This window comes from Pseudochaenichthys georgianus, chromosome 5 (assembly GCF_902827115.2).
Source record: "Pseudochaenichthys georgianus chromosome 5, fPseGeo1.2, whole genome shotgun sequence".
In the NCBI taxonomy this organism is placed as follows: Eukaryota; Metazoa; Chordata; class Actinopteri; order Perciformes; family Channichthyidae; genus Pseudochaenichthys; species Pseudochaenichthys georgianus.
In genome coordinates, this window is record NC_047507.1 from 27538318 (window position 1) to 27561329 (window position 23012).

The 23012-nt window shown below is 40.6% G+C and overlaps 1 protein-coding gene across 2 annotated transcripts; it reads right to left on the bottom strand.

Annotated features, from left to right (window-relative positions):
* Positions 1-1494: 1494 nt before the first annotated feature.
* On the bottom strand, positions 1495-22340 carry LOC117446643 (proto-oncogene tyrosine-protein kinase Src-like). Of its 2 annotated transcripts, XM_034082944.2 has the most exons (13): positions 21685-22340; positions 14709-15005; positions 12789-12888; positions 11554-11571; positions 9978-10076; positions 9639-9742; positions 7273-7422; positions 7035-7190; positions 5972-6151; positions 5516-5592; positions 5271-5424; positions 5017-5148; positions 1495-4351 (listed from the first exon to the last, which is right to left on the bottom strand). In XM_034082944.2, exons 2-13 carry the CDS (start codon positions 14995-14997, stop codon positions 4143-4145), a joined length of 1668 nt encoding a protein of 555 aa, XP_033938835.1. In that variant the 5' UTR covers positions 14998-15005; positions 21685-22340; the 3' UTR covers positions 1495-4142. The 2 variants fall into 2 exon arrangements, with proteins under 2 accessions (XP_033938835.1, XP_033938836.1); XM_034082945.2 differs by lacking the exon at positions 11554-11571.
* Between the last annotated feature and the right edge of the window lie 672 nt (positions 22341-23012).

Genomic DNA, 23012 nt, shown 5'->3' on the forward strand with positions numbered 1-23012 from the left:
AGCAGATGGGAAAAACAACACGCACGCACGCACGCACGCACGCACGCACGCACGCACGCACGCACGCACGCACACACACACACACACACACACACACACACACACACACACACACACACACACACACACACACACACACACACACACACACACACACACACACACACACTGTACATAAGTCATGGAGCACTTTTCAAAAAGCTGCAGGACAGAGTGCTTGTTAGCTGCCGATTGGCTCAACATGAGGAGAGCTCATCTGTAATCAATTAACAGCTGTGGATACTTTAAGGGCATTTTGACATAAAGCAAACATGAGACAAAAGGTGAACAGTGATTTTGCAAATGAGGTCTCCACGTAAATTACAGTATGGTGCCGTAAGGGGCACTGGTGTCCATCACGCCGTCTGTAAATGACTTCCAAAGGTTAATGTTGTTTGGTGGAGGGCACCACAGCATGTGGGTCACAATCTGCTGCTGGGCTGCAGCTCAGTGTGTCCGGCTGCTCCTCGGCCACTGTGCCCTTGATACTCCAGTTGAACACTGCCCCCCTGTGGACAGACACACCTGAGCCGCTCTGTGGGAAGCAGGGGTCGACTGTCACAGCCAGAAGTAACCTGAACATATTCGTATTTATATTCTTTACAAACTCCCCTGAGGCAAATGTAAAATGTGTGATATTGGGCTATATAAATACACTTTGATTCATTGATTGAACCAGACCCTCTCAGAAGTAAAAATAAAAAAAACACCAGAACAGAAGTGGAAATATACTGTGGTACAACATAGATACCGCTGCATTAGTAAATAAAAAAAGGAGAATAAATAACTTTTTATTTTAGTTTATTTAATATAAATGACGGTTTAATGACTGTTAAAAAAAAAATACTGCTGTGTGGCTTAATGTGTAATACATTATGTTTGATGTTTGAATACTTTTCAATACCTTTTTTGAATATGTATAGTAGCTACAGTTGCTTTGAACAACATATTATTGCAGAGGTAAAATTGTTTAAACTAACAAACTGTGCTCTGCTGTTTTGCATACAAAAAACAGGTCATGTGAAAAAGATAATTGTCCTTAAAGGTATGCATTAAAACTGGCGATCATTTCTTTCAGGACTTCCACTTTGTTTGGACTTACATTTCATCTCCTTTCTGAAGTTTCTCTTGATAACTCACTCAGAATTTACTCTTAATGTGACACTTCCACCTTATTCGATGTTCACACTTCAACCTAACATATTTTACGCACTTGTAATTAAAATACCACTTCTGCTACTTCAGCTTCCTTTTTTTCTTCCACCACATTCAAGTCTTCCTAAATGTCACTAACATTTGGAAACATGAACTGATGACCCACACATCACAGGCTCACTTCTCCAAACATTGGCTTGTGGTGCAGCGCACAGATCACTTCATTCACTGAGTCACATCCAAACAGCATGAGATTTGTATTCAGGTGAAAAAGGACAACACACACACCAGCACACACTCTTATAAAAACACATTTGAAATATAATTTATTGCACATTTAAAGATCAACATAAAGTGGCACGATACCCATTTCAATGCTGTTACATCAGAAACAAAAAGACACAAATAAGTCCTTACAAAATGCTCACACCTTCTGTTTATGATTATTGTTTTTTACTTCAGAACGAAATGGCCATGAAGTTGCAGGAATGCCAGACCAAAACTGCATAGATTCATAAAAAAAATAAAAGGTTAAATAAAAGACAGACACTTCTTCATGTGTCACAATAAAATCACATTACTCATGTTTGTCATGAGCCCATCCACTTCCACAGTGTGACTTACAGGCGGTTCAGTGCGTCAGAAGAAAACAGGGGATTTCCAATTCTTAAAAGAGAATAGCACTGATAAGATGTTCTCGGAAATATATATGTCAAACCCAATTTTAAATTGTCTTTTGCAGAAGTTCAATAGGCTATTAAAAGAAGAACACATTCCTTAAGCACCATTAGCATCTTATTTAAACTTTTTGGGAACAGGCGTGCGTAAAAACCTCAACATGGTCGGCTATTAAAGAAAAACAATACAAAAACAAATTACATGATAGTCACAGTCATTTGTTTAAGATACTATTTACATCTTTGTCCTCATTTTTCACGTCATATCACAACTCAAACTCCCTTTACATTGTTGTTTTCAAGTGCCCACATTTTTGATTAAATTAGCCGCCAGGATTCATAATCGCCGGATAATGATTTTCTATTTTTAGAGGGCATGGACCTACTCTTATTGCTGCCTGGCTGATATTTTGATAACTAGTTAGATAGTAATTTTTGGCAACAATCTATCACTTTATTTCTACTGTTGCTGCATTGACTACGTCATAAACTAATCCACTGTGAATTGTGTGACACCCAACATAAATACCTGCCATATGAAAGTGGCTTACATGATACAAAACCAACCCTAAATAGCTACAGTATGTACAGTATGACAGTGAGTACTGGCAGCAGTGGGTAAGATATACAAAAATAACAATAATTATAGATTGATGGCACAAATGTCTATTTATGATCCCCTCGCCTCAAGTAAAGTAAAAATACACATGTTGATGTACAGTACAGCATAAATACAAACCCAGCCAATGGTCAAGAGAAGAACGTCACAAAAGCATGCTAACTGGTTTTAAAATCAACTCTTATAGGAAGTCATAAACACAGTTTTATTAGGGTTACCTGATTGAAGTTTTACAGTTTCATTAGGGCCGCCTGGTTGCATATTTTTCATGAACACACCAGCTGTGAAGTGATTACAAACCTTTTAAAATCCTAAACAGGTTTTCCTTCCAGTTTAGTCACTAAAATGACCTTAACTAGAGAAATGGTGCAGAGTTTTTTGTAAAATGTAAGTAATCAATTTCCTGTTTATGAACTAAAACCCCCCATGTAAGCCCCTTGATAATAAAACATTATATACATGGACATCAGTAAAGAAATGTGATTTATTTGGCACACAACATGTTAGGCTTTCACACTCAGGGTTTTCCCATCTTGAGCTGGGTTGAATATTAAACAGTAATATGATTGGTTTGGATAGCCATCAGCCTCTTAGTGGGTCACATACATGTTTGATGAAAGTTACCCCAGTTACCCCGCCTCTGAGGAAACAAGCTACTACTCAAACTGCTCTTTAGTGTCACTGACTGCGCTGATCATTTTCAATGCAACGGTCCAGTTAAATCAGGGTCAATCAAAGCATCCAAACACTACAAAAATCATTTTGAATTGTTGAGGTTGGAACCGGTAGATCTGTTCAGCATTTCAAGAAATACAGCTAGAAAAGAAAAAGAAAGGCCTCGAATTTGACTTCAGTTGACCTAATTGCATTGTTACAGAACCTGCCTGTTGAATACATTTACCCTGGCACTACCATGACAGGGATTCTAACAACCTTGCCTATTATCACAGAAAACAATTAAGTGAAATCAAGGTTTTTTCTTGTCCGCCGCTGAAAATGCTTAAACTACATAATTTGTCCAAGTAAACATGAATAAAGATGCTAAGTCGAGTTCCAGAGCCGAGTTATTTTGAGACACTTTGAAGAAGCAGCACTTGAGAACACTGGAGGGAAATAGAGAAAGAGAGCCAGAAGGGAGATAGAGGACGTTAAGAGAGACAGACTTCCCTTAGGCACCTGAGCCACAGTGGCAATGCACTCCTGTGGGCGGAAAGGGTACCAGGCGAGGGTAAAAGAAACAACGGACGAGGGAAAGCTTTCGCTCAACAGCTCATGTCGGAAATATCCTCCCTTGACCTTCTCTCTTCTACAGGATGGATATTCTTTTCCCTCCCTCTCTCCGTTTGTAGATCCTGATTACGTTCCTCCCACATCAGTCCCTCCTTTCAAAACAAAGAATCAAATCAGAGTCTGTTCTCCTTTATAGCCTTGACCCTCACTTCTACAGGAAAGCCTTCAGTAAACAGGGAGTGCTTGCAGACAGGAGGTTCTTCAGGTTCTTCTGTAGCGATTTCTTTATGGCACATGGTGGTTCTTCTGCAGAAGAACCTCAAGGTCCTCCCAGGTGAGTTTCACAGGCTCAGATCCTCCCACAGGTGCTCCTCTGAGGTCGGTTAGTGCAGATCGTTCTGTGTTGGGTTCAGTGTGTGGTTCTATAAGTTCTCCCCAGGCTGATACTGGGGTTCTGTGGAAGTGAAGTAGTCCTCTAGAAAGCCCTGCAGGTACTCAAACGTCGGCCTCTCCTCCGGGTCCTTCCTCCAGCACGAGAGCATGAGCTCGTGCAGAGAGCCGGGGCACTCTGCCGGGCAGGGCATCCGGTACCCGCGCTCCACCTGGTCCAGCACCTCGCGGTTCACCATGCCTAACAAGGAAACACAAGTTACTTTTAGTGAAAAGAAAGACTTTTAATACAATAATTCTGACAAATACAATTATGTAAAACAGCCACATGAACAATATCTGATTTGGTTCATATTCTTCATTTAAATACCTACAATATGAAACTATGAATAACTTTAAGGGCTGCAACTAATGCTCATTAGATTATTTTTTCATCACAATACCTTAGAACACAAGGTATAATAAAATATAGTTTGATTTATCACACAAAGTCACACAAAACATAGGAACAGCACTACATTTTCATTTTTGAGAAGCTGAGCAGGGATAATCTCTGCATTAAAAATGGCAAATTATTGTTTCAGCTCTTATCATGTAGTATAATTATTGTTTTGAGAAAGTCTTGTTTAAGAGTCATTGTTCCAGTGTTATATTATAATGGCTGCAACTAAGGACTATTTGCATTGTGGATTAATCAAAACGTTTTTGAGTCTATAAAATGTCAGATTTTGTCCAAAACTAAAATGTATCTGGTTTACTGACATTGAGGGGTAAGGAAACCAAAACATATTCACATTTATTAAGTGGGAATCTGATCATTTTGTCAAAAGAATTAGTCAACCTGATTAATCGACTGAAACAGTTGCCAATTAACTTTTCAGCTCTAAACATTATGCAAGTCTGTACCTGGATAGGGGACTCTGCCTTTAGTTGCCAGCTCAGTGAGCAGCACACCGAAGGACCAGACGTCAGACTTGATGGTGAAGCGTCCGTACAGAGCTGCCTCCGGTGACGTCCACTTGATTGGAAACTTAGCTCCTGAGGAAACAGGGGTTTATGTGTACAAAAGGTAAAAAATGAGTACAACATTTTTGGGTCAACATCATTGATGTTCAGTTGCAGATGTATAGAAATAAAAGAGTAATCTGCTGTGGACTCACCCTGTCTTGCAGTGTACTCGTTGTCTTCTATGAGTCTCGCCAGGCCGAAGTCAGCCACTTTACAAACCAGGCTTTCTCCCACCAGGATGTTGGCAGCGCGCAGGTCTCTGTGCACGTAGTTCATCCTCTCAACGTAGGCCATGCCTGCTGCAATCTAGAGGAAGTGACAAAAAGAGGGCGGGGCTTTTATTATAAATACAAATATGATGTTATATGTTGTGTGGCTGATCTGAAAGTAGCTTTACCTGAGCTGACATGTCCACTAGCTGAGGCAGACGGAGCATCTTTCCTGCATCTCCTTTAAGGAAGTCCAGCAAGCTGCCTGTAAGGGCAAGATACAAACAAAATGCACAGTTGTAGATAATGACAGATAATCACCAAATAAATTACACATTTTCCATCACATGTGTAAACCTTGAAGCACAGCTATCAGCATTTGGAATAGATGATGGTATTCGAAAGCAAATCAATGCTGTAAACAGTACTTTATATATATTGTAAAAAGGTTTAGAAAGAATACCAGGACATAAGTACAATTTATTTTGGTATTAACTTTCGTCATTATTAAAAAAACAAAAGGTAGCCTGCCTCAATACTTAACGGTTAACAATACTCTAGTCTACAGAAGAATATGATTTTCATAGCAAAGAATTGTAAGGTTTTGACACCCAGCACTTGTTACAGTCTGCATCTTGTGTTACCTTGGCTCATATATTCTGTCACGATGTAGATGGGCTCCTCAGACACCACAGCATACAGCTGGACGAGCTTCTCGTGCCTCAGCTTCTTCATGACCTGTGCTTCCTGAAGAAAGGCCTCTGGAGACATGGTGGCCGGCTTTAGGGTCTTTATGGCTACCCGTGTTGTGCCGTTCCATGTGCCTGTCAGAAAACAGAACAAAGTATTGTTTCTAACTTTATCATAATTATATCTGCAGTGGAATTAATATGCAAATTATCATCTTCAAAGTGAGACCAATGGGACGAACTCTATGGATGTCTGTTTTTAAACAACAGAAAAGGCTTGTTTTTGAATGTTGTGTTTAGAGGTCATTGAGCATACTGCATAATACGTGCAGAAAAAAAATCCAAATCTCCGGGGTCCAGTGGTGTGCGAGATGAACTGCATACAGACATAAATGCTCGCATGCTTGCACCCACACAGTCTCATTACAAAATGTTAGATCTCATCCTGATAGGTAATCTGTCCTTGCTGAGGGTTAAATGAGGATATCAATGCTACTGCCATATCTTTCCATTCATAAATTCAGCAGCTGGTTAGCCTAGCTTATCATTACGCATGAAAACAGTGGGACAACTAACCTGGCTCAATCTAAAGATTTAAATATAAACCGACCAGAATCTCTAAACTTAAACTTAATATGTTATATCTCATTTGTTAAAATCAGCACAAGAGCTAGCTATTCTGTTTGATTATAGTGTTTGTGCTAAGCTAACAGGCTACTAAATGTAGCCGAATGTTTTAAACATGGTTTTAAAGGACATTAGACTGATGTTAAGCTTCTCATGTATTTCTCTGCCAGAAAAAGAATAAGCCTATATCCCAAAATCTCACACTTCTCCTTTAATAAGAAATACGTAAACTTTAATAACTTTTATCAGCAATAATCTGAAATATTTACTTCAAAAAACAGCAAATTGATCCTCATATTGGGTATTTCACCGTTTAACCTGTATCTGTCATGGTGAAAGAGGAAAGCAATCACTTCCATTAAAAAGGGGTGGTGTCTACTGTAGATCTTACCCATCCAAACTTCTCCAAAGCAGCCCTGTCCCAGTTTGAGGTCGAGGCGGAGGGACTCTCTGGGAATCTCCCAGGCGTCCCTGGCCAGTCCCTGCGTCTGAGGTTTGGCCACAGGACACACGTCTGACAGAGCGTGGCACAGCCCATCAGAGTGCTCTGAAAGAGGTGAGAAAAGGGAGAGTGAGCTGGCAGGTCAGCGGAAGGTTAACTATCAGAGAGCAGCTGTCTGGGGACTCACTGCGGTAGTGGAAGACTAGCTGCTGTAGGCTGCTGAACTGGGTGCGCGAGGTGATGTAGAATCCCCCGCTATCCAGCTTCCTGATCTTGTAATGTTTCACATTCAAGCCTTTGGTGTTGTCATAATCCAGCACTGACAGGCAATATGCCCCTGTGAACGAGACACAACAACAGACAGACACGGGTTTGAAAAATAAAAATGAAGCTTATGCGTGACAGCTGCTCTGCAGAGTTTAATAGCAGCTGCGCTGGGCAAGTCCCTGATGGCCCCTTTAAGACCCTGGAAACTCAACCAAGCCTTTCTGTCCTCCTCCATGGTCAACTAGGAATTAGAATTTGATCGGAGTAAAATAAATATTCATAATGCAATACCAAGAAAACCCTAATGCGCATCTTTCTAAATGCTTAAAATGCTTTTATAATAACACAATAACATTGGAGTTTTATTGTTATTTCTGTCTGTATTCTTATCCTCAAGAGTACCTCAAACAACCTATTTGAGACTTTTAGGATGTGTTCCTACTTAAACAATTTTTTATAGATTATTAGTAGTATTTGTTGTAGAGCCATTTCTCACTTCTATTAGGTCAAAAATAGATATTAAAATAAAAAGATGAAAATACATTTTAAGAAGAGTTCTTTTTACTACAGGGAGGTTGAAAATAAAGAACAATCTTCTCTGATCTTACTGATCGTCAGTCTCCTTATATCAGATCAGAAGAAGTGAACAAAGTATCTGATCATCACAGTGCTGTTCCAGCAGATAAACCATTGACCTCTTTTGAACTTCCATGCTATAAACTAACCTTTTATAACACATGATCGTTTGTAATAAACCAAAGACCAAGATACAGCTTGAACTAACTTAGTATGTGCTTTGCAGAATCAAAAAGGCATGAACAGAACACATTTAGAATTAAACCAAATACATATTTTACTCATAATCATAAAAAGGGGAAACAACCACTAACAAAGGCAGTCATGATATTTTCACCTCACATATTTAAGGCATCTTTTTGCCTGAGCCTTACAAATAATCAGATGCATCACTATTAGTCTGACATGATTTACACTTTCAACATGCCTGCATGCCCCTTTCACTCTATACGCTTCACATGTGACATCTAATACAGAACACACCCAGGGGCCAACACACCTCCTGCCAGAGACCCTCTTCATGCCTCTCCTCCCCTCTCTCAGCGTGTGTGTGTGTGTGTGTGTGTGTGTGTGTGTGTGTGTGTGTGTGTGTGTGTGTGTGTGTGTGTGTGTGTGTGTGTGTGTGTGTGTGTGTGTGTGTTGGTAGAATAGAGAATTATGGCCAGGGGGAAATCCAGCACCCTCCGAGGCTGACCTAGTTCTGGCAGAGTGATTCACCCCTATCCATTCACAAGGCCCATCCACTCCACTCTTTTTTTCCCCACACTTCCTCTAAACAACCCCCTAAAGAGCCCACTGACGTCACGGACAAGATCTGAATGCAGAGTTTCTCAGAAAGATGCAAAACTCCAGAAAACACAAAAAACATGCCATAGGCCTCTGTGAAAGTTAACAGATGACTTCATTACGAGGTTGTGTCTTTATATTGAGTCCCTGAAGATACTTATCGGCTGCGTGGAGTTTTCTCCAGGGAGACACGGAATCTGTCATCAGGATTCACACATTTTAAAAATAAAAAGCGTGTTTTATAGTCAGGATTTTTTTTTCATAAAAAGGGATATATTTTCTTATATGAAGGAATTTCCAGGAAAAATAACCCAAAGGATCGGTCTGTTATAAAGATTTAAATCCATGCTGATTTGAAAGAATATCCTTTTTTTTTAAAAAGATTTGTATATAATACTGTGATTCTCCGCTTCTTCTACCATACAGTATGTCTTAATGTTGTATAATCAGTTATCTTTACTATTTATCAGAATACCTTTATTAGTCCCACAGAGGGGACATTTGCATATTAACATCCCTATTATTATCACAATCAATCTATGTATGTTTTAGTGTATACAATCTCATAAGGTAAGAAATACCAGCAAATATTAACATGAGAGAAAAACTAGTGAAATTGGGTAACTTTTGCTTTAAAAATACGACTTAAAATGATTTAAAAAAAAAGATTGTGCATTCATTTTCTGCTCATAGACTAACCAATTAGTCAAGCAGCAGAAAAATATTGTTTCAGCTGATCATGGAGCCATCAAGGATTAGGCAATTAAGCCTGAAATCGGTTATTTAATGCATTTAAAAAAAACAAAAAAACAATTTCATGTTCAAGTTACATGAATCAACATTTCTTTATAATCAGACACAGAGGAAGGGCTAATTGGATCATCCTGATGTTGTCTGCTGTCTCCAGAGAGTCTGCTCTCTCACCTTTAGTGGTCTCGCTCTCCCTCACCAGGAAGGTTCCTCGTCTGTTCTGCAGGTTCAAAAGGAGCCTCTCAGAGTCGCGCCGAGTGATCTTCCCAAAATACCACCTGCCAAAGTGGGCCAGGGAGAATCAGATCAGAAAGAAGCTGCTGCTGAGCGTCTGCAGCAGGCAGGCAGAAACATTGAACATAGCTGTACTGGATGGTACATCGGAAAATATACTCTCTATATCTTTGTGTGGTATAGATAGAGAATACAGCTAGATTTAGCACCAAGAAAACACATCTTATATCACTGAAAGGAAAAAAACAGCAGGAGTGAAACAATGAGAGGATAACGCACTCTTCTGCTTGGATGGAGTCGGACGGAGCCACATAGTTGCTAGGGATATAACCACTCTCTCCCGTCGTCAGGGAGCGAGCGAGCCACCAGTCCCCTTCTCTGTGACGGAGAGAAAGACAGAGACAGACAGAGTGTCAACAGAACCATTAACAAAAAACTTACACCAACAACATTTCATGGTTTATGGATCCTTCCATTTTTTCAATGAGACATACTATTTGATGTAGAAAGAACAATAAAGCTGTATGTATTTTTTCTCATTTTCAACAAATGCCACCAAAAGACCAAAACCAACATTGCAAACGGTCTGATCTCAGCATGAGGCCTTTTGATTCCAACCAATAAAAAGTGAAAGTGTGGCGGCCCCTAGGCCTTAGACGCAGGTCCCTGGTTAGCCACTCCCCAAATCAGGAGAGATTGCTGACACCTGATTTGGGTTGACTGCTCAGCTACAAGTATGGGTGCCTGAGCAGTCAGTCTTTCTCTCCTCTTGGGTTGCTTGGCTCTACTGGACCTTGGGTTGTTTGTTCTTTATATACTGATGCATGTTCACACACACTCACACACTACTGATTAACTGACTTCATAGTTAATTTAGTTTCTTTAAATAAATGCACTTCAATTGGATGAATCATGTGTGGTCTCCTTCCTTTGTCCGTCCTTGAGCCAGGGCGTGACAAAAGTTTGAAAAAACAAGACACAATTATATGTTTTTATTTATGGCTGTACAAAAAAGCAGCTTAGCATTAACATTGAAATGTGCGTGTTCCATTCAAATACTTAGGTGCCTATACAAAAAGTGCACACTTTTCATGATTGATCTACAATATGAAACATTTACTCTGATTTAAAGGTTCTTAGAATTTGTTGCTAGTGAGTGACATGAGGCTTACCACTAATAATAGTCATTCTGGATCAATTGATCAAACAACTAAACCAGGCCCTGCTATGATCGATGAATATAAAAGGTCATACAGCATAACGGAGATGTATGGGGGATTGACTCAAAGTAAACTACAGTGCCCACTTTCAACATAATGAGGAACATTTCAACTGTTTTTAAATTGTTTGGCCGACAATGAAGGTTAAGCTAAATACAATTGTTGGTTTTGCTTATTCATGGGATATGTTGCCAATAAGAAAATGCTACTTGTCAAATCCATTAAATATGAAAGTACCTGCAACACAGGATTGGATTCAGATTGTTTTCTTAGTAAAAACAATCACTTGTGATAGAATAAAAACTTCTAAATGTTTTGACTGACACCCAAACATAAATTGATTCCCACATTTCAGCAAAGAGTGAAGAAGAAAACACACTGTTAAGAGAAAAAGACAAACAAATGCAACCTTTTATTCCACTTGTAGTCCCTTAGTATGCATTTTAAACCTTTACCTGTTGCTCTATCAAAAGAGACGTATCAAGAAAGTTAGAGCACCAAGTCTCTACATCTTTTAATATGTATGAATTCATTGCAGTTACGCTACGAGCTTGATCAGACAAATCCGCTCAGCAGCAAAGGGACGGTGAACAAAAGGTTGCGTGAGATTTTTAAAAGCATTAAGTGTTACTGACCTGAAGCTGTACTTTTTCCTAGGAGAAATCATGAAGCATAAGAGAGAAGGAGAGAGGGAGAGATAACAGACACAGCAGACACATCAAAACCCAGCGAGAAGACACAGCAAGGCGAGCAGCGCAGGCTGACAGATAGCAGGAGCCCGAAGTGCTGTGGGACTACACGGGGGGGGGGGGGTTCACAAGCTGCACTGCTTTCAACGTTTTCAGTTCCAGTTTCTATTTCATTTTTAATAATTCTGCGAGATAGGAAGGCAAAAATATTCCCACAACTATTATTCATAAATGATCACATCCACATATGTAGAATTTGGGATTCACTTTAAAGTCTCGCTACTTTTTATTCAGTATTTGCATTTAAGGATTTCTCCCATGCATTGTTTTTAAAGTAGATATTAGAACTGAATTATTAATGTAAAATAGCCGTACTATGTAGTGGCAGACAAATATACAGACACATTATAAATAACAGCAGCTCAGTGTTATGATAGGAAGTTATGGAAGGAGCTCAGGCAAAAAAACAAACATTGTTCTGATTTAAAACACACGTCATCATTTATTTCCCAAGGGCTGTATTATAGGACATTTCTTCCATTATTCTTGATTTGAAATGGAAAGTCTAAGTAAGGATCTCTCAATACCATTTTAAAAAGTGTGATGCTAAATAACATTAGAAATCGTTAAGGGACATTAATCTAGGAACTGTTCATTTGTAAAGGTTAGATGTTTCCTAAATCACCACCTAAAACTAAATACAACAGTTAAAAAACAATTAAGATTGGATATACAAGCTAAGACTTTTCTGTAATACGGCCCCACATGCTTTTAAATACACATCATTTCTCACATGCAGAAACGTCTATCCCACCAGACTGACACATGCAAACTTCAGCATGTGGTGTCATGCAATAGGAAAACACTTGTTTGTTTAGGTGTTATCTATGTGGAGGAAATATAGGAGTGTAGCGATCTTGCTATATCATGCTCTCCATAATGTTTCGTAAAATATTGTGTATACAGTTTTGAGGAGGAGCAGACCGCAGTTGGAAAGAGCCGTTCTGCTCCGTTTTAATCAACAGATGGAGAGGATCAGACTCTGCTGTCTGCATCGCTCCACAGTCACCAGCTCTGACTGTGTTCATTCATTAACACGTGTGCGTTTACAAATCGGTGCATTTAGATTTTTTTATGAAGTTGTGTCTTTAGAGAAAGGGACGGAAGCGGTTGATTCTTACGTGTTGTTGACAATCTGCAGCCTGTCGCCTTTCCTAAAGGTCAGATCAGACGCTGTCCGTGACTCATAGTCATAGAGCGCCACAAATGTAGTGACACCTCCTGCAAGAAACAACACACACAAACAAATACACATTTAAGGAACAATGGTATTAAAGGCAATGGTCCTTCCTGTTGAGATCTATTCACTTCCATAATCTAACTTCAATAATAAAACCCTTGCTTATAGCTCCAAATCCCAGTATTTGTTCACATCTGTCTAAAACTGTTTACCAAGGCTTAATGAGAAATATTGACGTTCAGACTTCTTGTGACCGATCGTCTGTGAAGGACAAAGCCATCATATATTTTCCTTTGGATCTTTCTCCCGCTTCCTTGTAATGAACCAGTGATCTCAACCCAAGGACTCTGCAGCCAATCATCGATCGGCTCATTAGATGCACAGGAGGAGGCGGCCAGCGGATACAACAGCAGCCTGAGCAACATTAACCTAACCATCTGGTCGGTCTAGACATATTACTGCTACATTTCAAGATGACAGGCTTCAAAGTCAAAGAGAAGCTTTTAAGTCTGTTAACCAGCTGATGTCCAATATTTTCCTGTGGTCATATCACTTTACAGTAGACTATTTTGTGCAATCTATGGTCATTTGGCATAGGATTAATTTGGCTCTAGTGTCACTCACATTTAACTAAATAGTTTTAATATTTTGGGAAATAAATTAAAATTACTTTATTGTTGTGAGTTAGATGGGAAGATATATCTCACTCAAAGCTCTGCGCTCAATATAAAATTGGAGTCAGGAAATCCTTAGCTTAGCTTAGCACAAAGACTGGAAACAATGAAAATCTGCTTCCCAGCACCTCTAAAACCTACTTATTATACGGGAGATTGTGCTCCCTATCTCTGTTTCTTATCCTATATTCAATAGAACTGCTCGGGTCTTGATAGATTGAGTGGGGAAGTTCATGAGATCTTTCTAGAGGGTTATCAAGAATAACTTGTATCCAGTGACCTTTTCCCTCTCTGTCTGTGTCTGTGTATTCTCTTGTTCAGATTAACCGAGCCAAATCTTTTTTCTTGTTTTGTATCTATATCTACGCCGGGAACCGGAGTCGAGGCTGATCCTCTTGCTGTAGTCCTGTGTCTTGGATCCTCTATCCTGAGTTCTGGATTAAGTCGTGGACTTCGGGTCGTGGCTGAACCTGTCTCTGCGGTCCTGCCTTGGGTCTCGTCATGCTGCTTCCCTGATGGCTGATGGCCACAGGATTGTAGCTGACATCCTCGTGGATTCATCTTCTTATTACAGACACATGCATTTCCTAACATTCGGTCTATATGCTGTAAAATGTATTATCTCTTCGATTACACACGGCATCTATTCCACGTCTGTCCGTCCTGGGAGAGGGATCCCTCCTCTGTTGCTCTTCCTGAGGTTTCTCCCATTTTTTTCCCTTTAAACTGTGGGTTTTATCTGGAAGTTTTTCCTTGTACGATGTGAGGGTCTAAGGACAGAGGGTGTCGTTTTTCTCATACTGATATTCTGAAGAATCAGTGCTATTGTATGAGCTGTAAAGTGTCTCTACTGTAGGCTATTTTTTATTATATGTACAGCACTTTGGCTCGACCAAAAATCGTTTATAAATGTGCTATATAAATAAAAAATAAAAATAAAACTTGAGATTGTATGCGTGAGTTTTTCTAGGCTGGGCCCAATGGCTTCCTTGGGTCACACAGCTCCCCCCGCTTTCAGTGTTTATGCTAAGCTAAGCTAACCAGTGGTGGGCTGTACCACATAACATTGAACATAGCTGTGGTACTGACTTTATGACCGCCCAAAACAAAAAGCTCATGAATTGAATATTATTTAGTAGCATTTGTTGTATAACTGAACTTTAACCCTTTCTCAGAGAGGTGCCTACCTGACAGAGGTCCTCTCTGGGGCGAGGTGATGGTGCCTGTGTGGTCCACCCCCCCAAAGAGAGCCAGCTCAGGAGTGTTTGTCGGGGCGAGGTGGTGCTGCCCTTGATGCTGCCCTTGATGCTGCCCCCGCCTGCCTGTCCCTACGGCGGGGCTCCTGTTGGGGGTCTGGGTCTGCTGGGCGGGTCCCAGGTGGTGGAAGTGCCCGCTGTCTGAGCCTGAGCCGATGGTGCCGTCCAAGCTCATGGAGCGCTGGCCCGGCTCCTTGGGCTTGCTTTTGCCCGCCCCCATGTGCAGACCTGGGATCAGAGCCATGCAGTGATGAGTAAGTATGCAGCATGTCCAGAGAGATAACAAAAAAAAGGAAACAAATATGTCCCTGTTTCTCCTAATATACCAAATAGCAATAAAACTATTAACAAATGATTCAGTTGACTGAAATAACATTGGCTATTCATAATTGTTAATTGATTAAAGAATGGAATCTTTCACCATAAAAAAAGGAAAAACACCCATCACTGTCTGGTTACAGCTTCTTTTTGACTAAATCATAAATTATTACTTTCAAAAAGTGGAAATGTTATAGAAACATATAATATTATGAGAAAATACTCAGTTTGCTATAAAATGCTTGATGATGGATCATCTATTAAGATAATGTTCAGTCACATAGGAGTTCATAAAATATGTCCTGACAGGAAATGAAAGCTGTTCACTAAAAAAAAAAACTGAGCAATAGGAACTGACCCCGTTTCAGTTTCTACTCATCCACCTTTCTCAAACAGAAACTCCTCTCAGCAGTGGGTGCTGTTGATCTATGCTCATCACAGAGTATCCTTGGAGGCAGTCCAGGTTCAGTTAAAACCGTTTAGCATGCAAATACTGGGAGAACAGGACACCTTGAAACAGCCAACACACATTCAAGGTCATCCCCATCTGATTCAACCTGCTCTGAATCAATAAGCATCTACAAGGAAAACAAACAAAGTGGGCAGTAATGAGGCCGAGTGCTAACACCGGTGAGTTGACAAGGACAGACACAGTTTCACCTCCTACAGGTTATTATACACCCCTGCTTCTCCTCTCAATCCTGATTCAGAATACGTCAATTATGGGCCGATAAAGAGTGCGCTGTCATTCTGAGTGCAGACAAAGACAAACGCGCTCAGACAGTCAAGTGCACCCACAGAAAGTTGGAGTGCCGTGTTCACACACCAAGTCCATCCTCGAGGCATTGCAGAGTGACTCACTGTGAGACCGGCTATTTCAGGCCGGCTGTAACGGAGACAGTCATACCCACATGAAACAGCCTCGTTCCTTTGTGGATAGAGGCGCTCTCAGTTCCAGACAGTGCTCCACCAGTGTCTATGTGAGCAGCTGTTCCTTGCTCTCTGGGAGACGAGGCTCAATCGCACACTAATACTCAAGCAATGTTGCATCTCACATCATTTTGTTCCCCCCCCCCCCCCAACACATGCATGCATCCGTGTGAGGGTTTGCAGCACAGTTGTGAGAGTCTGACAGACAGCACAGAGGGTTATTAACAGACAAGGAGGAAGGAACCGGCTGTGGCTGTAAAAAGAACGTGTAGGTGGTTGTTGTATACTGCATGGACAGCTGAGGCGTAGTGGGTGTTTCTAAGTGTAATTTGCTTGCATAACATAATTACCCAGGTATGAGAAATCTCAAAGATGGGGATGGATCTCACTGTGGAGATGTGTGGGCGCGTAAGCTGCCTAGTTGTGTGAGAGTGATTTGAAGCACACACGTACGGTCATGCAAGCTTTGATGCAACTCCTGCCAGCCTGTAATCTGGCGCGCTGGGGGGTTAACGTATCCCATGGTGCAACACTGAGTCACAGAGAGATAGGTCTATGCAGAAAGGGGTGAATAGGACTGTGCGAATTGTGTGAAGAACCAGATGCTTGATTTATCCAAGTTCTCCGGATATCAGTAATGGACTTTGCTTTTGCCTCGAACATCTACCAGCTCATACTCAGGATGGACGGACAGGAGTGCTCACAGTCTTTAAAGAATAATGAAGGCACTTATGCAACAGATATATTTAGCGGTCCAGGTCATTGTTGTTCATGTAAATGGTCTGCAAAGGCTAACAGTTCCCTCCCCTGCCTGAAACACATCCATTTGACTTCTTTGTTTACTTCTGCAACATAGTGACATCACTACGCATCACACGTGCACTTCTATTGGCTAGCGCTCAACAACATTGTAGGTGATAGACTAAGGGGAGGGACATCTCTAAGCAATTGACCAATCGCAACAGAGCTTACCAATCAGAGCCGACTGGGCACTGGTTTCAGACAGAGCGTGAACAAAGTTTCTTTGAACGTTAAAGCATGAAAACATACACCCCTTTTACAGGCAAAGAGATTTGTCATTACAGATGTGTCATAATGTCGATTGATGTGAGGCTTTTTAATTGTTGTAGAAATACGGGGAAGCTTGATGTGATTCAATGAGGTCAGAGCGGGTTACAAACTGTCTCAATAAGCTGATTGGGAACCATATCTGTGACAAAATGTATGGTAGTTCTAAAAGTGCAATGAGTGAGTGCTCCATACTTTTATCAAGAGTACTACTAAAAACTTCAGTCGAATGCACTGCAGCATGCACAGCAGCATGCAGTGCACAGCGTACTATGGAAGATTTGACTTTCAAACTGACAACTGACTAATCATCAGGATTAAGCACACACAGATGCAGCGTTGTAATGATCCTCAAACAGCACTACAAACATATCCCAAAGCAGCGATGGCAGAAGCCATATCCAAAGAGATTCACTTTCCCCTGGTTCCCTCCAGGATGCTGCAAACACCAGAGTGCCCTTCAAAGTCTCACAGGCTGCTATATAAACAACAGAGCTATAGTGTAGCTGATCCTCACACCTTTTCCTAATATGGTACCAGAGATACCAAATATCAAGAAGTGTTAACACTTCCAACGTTATGATGTGAAATGAAGGGGGCTATATAAAGGAGGCAAAAGTATCATTGGTATAAAATAAGATGTTGAAGTCTTTAGAAGGGGAAAAAAGATGGAAAAGGGAGATTTTAGTCCCTTAAGCTTTTCCATCCAACTGGAGCATGTGTGGGAGCCAGATTGCAACACATTGCTACAATTTCAAGAGTGCAAGAAGAACAGGCACCTGAGCAGTGGGCGGGTGGGATGGGAGGAAGCAAGGAGGGAGATGAGGTGGAGGGCGAGCTACAAAGACACTCTATTTTCCCTTTTTTCCCAGAACACAAATCGAAATCTTTCCAAAAAAAAAGAAAGACAGGAAATCTTGTTGCATTGCTCCCGACTGTACAGGATCTTCATTTGTACTGTATCAGTATGTTAAAAGTGCTTTCGATATTTAGTTTATTTTCTATCTTAATTAAAAGCACTAAGAGCTGCATTTCTAAAAATGAAGTTATGCAACATCTGGTTTAATAGTGTTAAAACAACAACAATAACAGCATATACAAGCTGACTGTGTGAAGAAACCTAAATAAACATGTGCCTGGTTGTGTTGTGGGAAAGGAGATTTGAAGGATTAGATATGAATCATGGCAAATAAAGGCCTTGTTCAAAGGCGGCTCTCTGAGGGGTATTTACCTCAGGACCATGATTGAGTTCAAGAGCACTTCAATTTCCGCAGTGCATTTATCACTTGCCTGCGTCTCTCTCACAGTCTCAGTGTTTACCCAGGCTCACAAAATCTATACAACTGTCCGTACATGGACTGAATAATGTAGGGATTGGGGGGGGAAGTAAAGAAACTGAGCTTAGGTGCCTTCAATGAATATAAGTCAATAGAGCAGGCACCTTGGAAAATGACATACCCACGTTGTCAATTCAGATCTGGCTTCTCCATAAAAGAACATTTGGTCATTTCAAGTCTGTTTTAAAACAACCTTCACATACTGTCCACAATGTCATCTTTTAATGTAAGTGATGAGGTTGAAATCCATATACTTCTATCTGTTTTAAAGTTCCGCTAAAGCTAAAATAGCTCACCAACTATTTGAGAGATGCCATGAAAAATTTTGCGGACATTCATGTTCCCATCTGGATGAATTGTAATCACATTGGTGGTCCTTTAATTTATTATTTAACATCATGTTTACAATTGAATTCAGCTCTAGACTTTAAGTCTCTCATGTTATACTATGCCTCCACCACAGCTCAGCAAGGAACCATTGTTTAGCAAAACAAGGACATGGGTTACTGAAATGACATTGCAGGATACTTCCTTGATAAGTCTAACTCAGAATGCTCAGACCCAATGCATTTGTGTAAAGACAGAGGTCGGAAGATTTTGTTTTCAATATTGGAGTCGGGTCAGGAACATATACTTTCACTATAAGTCTGGATAGGAGCTACCAAAGTGTACAGTTAGCAGGTAAGTGTGCTATAAAGAAAGAACAAATATTAACACATCTTTTAAATGTTTGATGATCTAAAGTCAATATGGTGCACCTTTTTCTTCCAGGTATCTACACACTCTCGTAAAATATCTTAAGTTGCTGGTTCCACAATAAAACCGCACCAATTTGTTGCAGAAAATTATGTTTTCAAAGTGCTGCGCTTAAATACAGCCTACCTTTGATGTTGAATAGGTTTGCAAAAAGGAGTTTAGTCTATCTCACGATTTGTCTGGTTAATCAGCACTTAGTAATCCTCGATCTCCAGCTGAGCACACGCGCTTTACGTTTCTGGTCAGGCACATAAGGACATTTGGCCATGACAAACCTCACTGAGTCACAACAGACGGTAACAGTTGCCACTGTGCTGCAGAAAGAGAAGGGGCTGGAGCCAATGTTTCAGACAAATGGGAAATTACAGTTTGCCCTGGGGAGGAGCAGCGAGAGAGAGAGAGAGAGAGAGAGAGAGAGAGAGAGAGAGAGAGAGAGAGAGAGAGAGAGAGAGAGAGAGAGAGTCAATGATGGCTCCTCAAGATCAAAACAAGCGGAAATGTGCACATTAACGTCACTGTCCTGTACTGCTATATGCTGCATGATAGTAACATGACATCGTGCAGTCCACATACATAATACACAGATAATCTATAAATAGTTTGGGTTAAAAAGAGAGAACGGGCAGTTTCTTTAAAGGGGACTAAAGAAAACCGATGCATTCACAGCTATCAAGATTTGTCCCATTTTAGAGCAGTGGACGCCTTGATCAGATATTCTCTGTTATTTTTCCCCCAATGTTTTTGCTGGACCCGCTCAGTTTGCAAAGTATGTGCCTGCTCTCCCATCTCAACTACCCTCTTCCTCAGTGACAAAACACACAGAGGAGAAGCACAAAAGAAGAAAAGGAAGAGGAGGATTGTGGCATTCAGCTGATAAAACACTTCCGTTTTCTGTCCATCTTTAACTGGAGACTGAACATTATCCAAGCTATGAGGAGAAGCTGCTACAGCATGCCTCTATAAAGGAGGACAAAGAGTAGGAAAGAGGGCATGATGGATGTTTCATTACAGAGGTGGCACACTTAGCAAATCAATTAACTCCACAGCCAGCCTTTCTTTGTGAATTACAGCACATTAAAATAAACAAATAGGGTTATACTTTATTCCCCCTAAAAATGCACATCAAATTGCTCTGACAAGAACAAGAGAATGTTTGACCAAACCATCTAAAGCTGCAAACAATTAGACAATGAATCAACTAGTTAACCAAAGGGCAAATACACAGCGACAAATTCTATTGAATACTTATTGCTCATCATTTTTTTAATTAAAATAATAAAAAGTGAGCTCCTCAATTCTGAAGACTTACATTCTGTGTGCAGTTTCTTTGTCTTTGTGATAGTACATTGATTATATCCGAGCTAGTTGACCAGACAAAGCAAGATATATGAAGAGATTTAAGGCTTTGGGAATCATTTTATGGAAACATTGAGAACACATGAGTAGGTTAATCTATAATCAAGAATGATCTTTGGTCAAAGCCCAACAAGTCCAGACAAGCTTCTCTTTCTTACTGCCCTGTGAAGGCCAACAATGTGTTTTTGACCCGCTATTGTTATTATAACAATCTCAGTTTGTAAAAAAATTAGAGGAATTCATTAAATCCAATAAGGTATTATGATGTTATTTATTTAAGGCTATGCTTACCTCGTGCTTTTAAAATGAGGCTTGCATATTATAGCATCTGATTGTCCAGTGTTAAAAATCCCATGTTGAGCTCTCCCATGATTCAACTCTTACATTTCTTAGCAAACCTGATTCTGCTGCACTATGGAAATTAGCTGGAATTTGTCCAAATCCCAAAACCGACTGTAAATAGATTAGCTACATAATTACAATTCTATTTCCGCGGGATTAAACACCAGTTGTCAGCAAAGCTGCTTTCAAAGAAACAAGGGGTGGGGTAGCTGCCTACAGGAGTAGCAGCTGTCAAGGATAAACGTCTTTGCTATGGGGAGGGAATACAAAAAAGAAAGAAAACATCAACCCTGTTTGCCAAACTGATCCACATTAGGCACGTAAAGTGGGATTTGTGAATGGGAACAGGGAGGTAAAGGGCGACAATGCTGCTGTGGCTGGCTTTGGCTCATATACAGGGCATAATGCGGCCTGATGAATCAAAACAGGTGCTGTTACAGCTCCATTTTGAATTTCGATGGATTGTTGGCTTTAATTTTATGTTCGCAGTCGATTTACTGCCTCATCCTTGATGGTGTTTTGCCCGTGAGAAAATCCAAAATAGGACATTTGCACACACAGTGCGCATTTGTCTGGGGGGTGTAGTAGATCGTCAACAACAACAACGGAGCCCTGGCACAGGCTGAGTGGCACTGAGCAAATGTGCGAGCAGCTCTGACTGAATGGCCTGTGCAACAATGAAATACTAGGCTGTGTAAAACATCAATATGGGAACATGAGCAGCAACAAACCAAATACTCTAGATGAATTCCCGAAATAAATCATATTTTCTCGCAATTAAGCGCTGCTAATTTACTCACCTTTGACGCGTCTGGAGATTCAGCCCAAAAATCAGAGACGCGCAGCGAGGACTCGTGTTAAATCCTGAAGGCTGTCCTCATTAGGGAAATACTGGAAGCGGATGGCCAGTTGCTGTAGAAACCTCTGCCCAGCCACCAAGCCCATTTAGCGGATATCGGCAGAATCGCAGAAAGGGGAGGTCATGACGGGGACTGCCTTCGGGAGCAGAGGGCACAGCTGCCGGGGGCGGCTACGGTCGATGGGCCGGACAAACAGCGTCCAACCCGGCGGAGAGGTATTCTTTCAGCTGGGAAGAGACGGCGTGGTAAATTCATGCGAGGAAGCGGCAGGAGTAGCGCTCTGGTGTGGAGGAGACATGCCTCGTGTGGGGGGAGGCACGGGATAGTGCATCACTGACGAAATACGAGAGCGCAAAAATATGATGAGCCTGAGTTGAACGCTTTCTACGCAACGATGGTGAAGTCCAGAGGATTTACGTCGCCTTGCGTAACTCGACGCCGTGATTGTTACATTAATTCACCGAGGCGTTGGAAGGCACGACAACACCCACGTTTAGCTTTTATAAAATATAATCTGCGGTCACGATTCAGAAGCTTTCTATCTGAATCTGATTTAAGTAGTTTAACAATACGACATAAATACTCAGTTGTTGTACAGTATTTCACGTATCATTCAGAAACGTTGACAAATGCTGTTGCTGTCAGAACCGGTTGCTAAGCGACACTCACAACGCTGTTTTGAACGGTAACTTTCAGGCTGCGCATTGATACCCAAACTCAAATGTTGTGTTATGCGGCTTCACGTGTTAAAAATACGTTTGCATGGTTTTGAACTATACTCAAATACACATAGGCATACAAAAGCTAATAAATAAACAATAGTAAATATTCACTTTTGAGGTAGTGACAATGTAAAGCAAGTTTGTGCAGACAAAAGGTTTGGCTTGAACCCTTAGATTGATACAGGTAGGCCCTATACCTTTTTATATTTATTAATGCTTGTTTGTACTCAAATAGTTATTTTTTATTATATATTAAGTGTTTCTTATTACTCATTTTAAACAGGCACATTTTTCCATACTGACTTACAGTTACATGGAACCACTACAGTCTGAAAACATTTTATTTTTCATTTGATATATTCATTGGGAAGTTTTAAAGTCCATCGGTGCTCTAGGTTTTAGAGCATGAAAGTGTGAAACAACTAAGAATAGGAATTAGGGATTTTATAACAGTTTCAAAATGAATGTTAACATTCGTTCAAATATCACTAAGGATTTATTTTCATTTGTTTATTAAGTAGAACTTAGCTCTACTTATCTTAACCC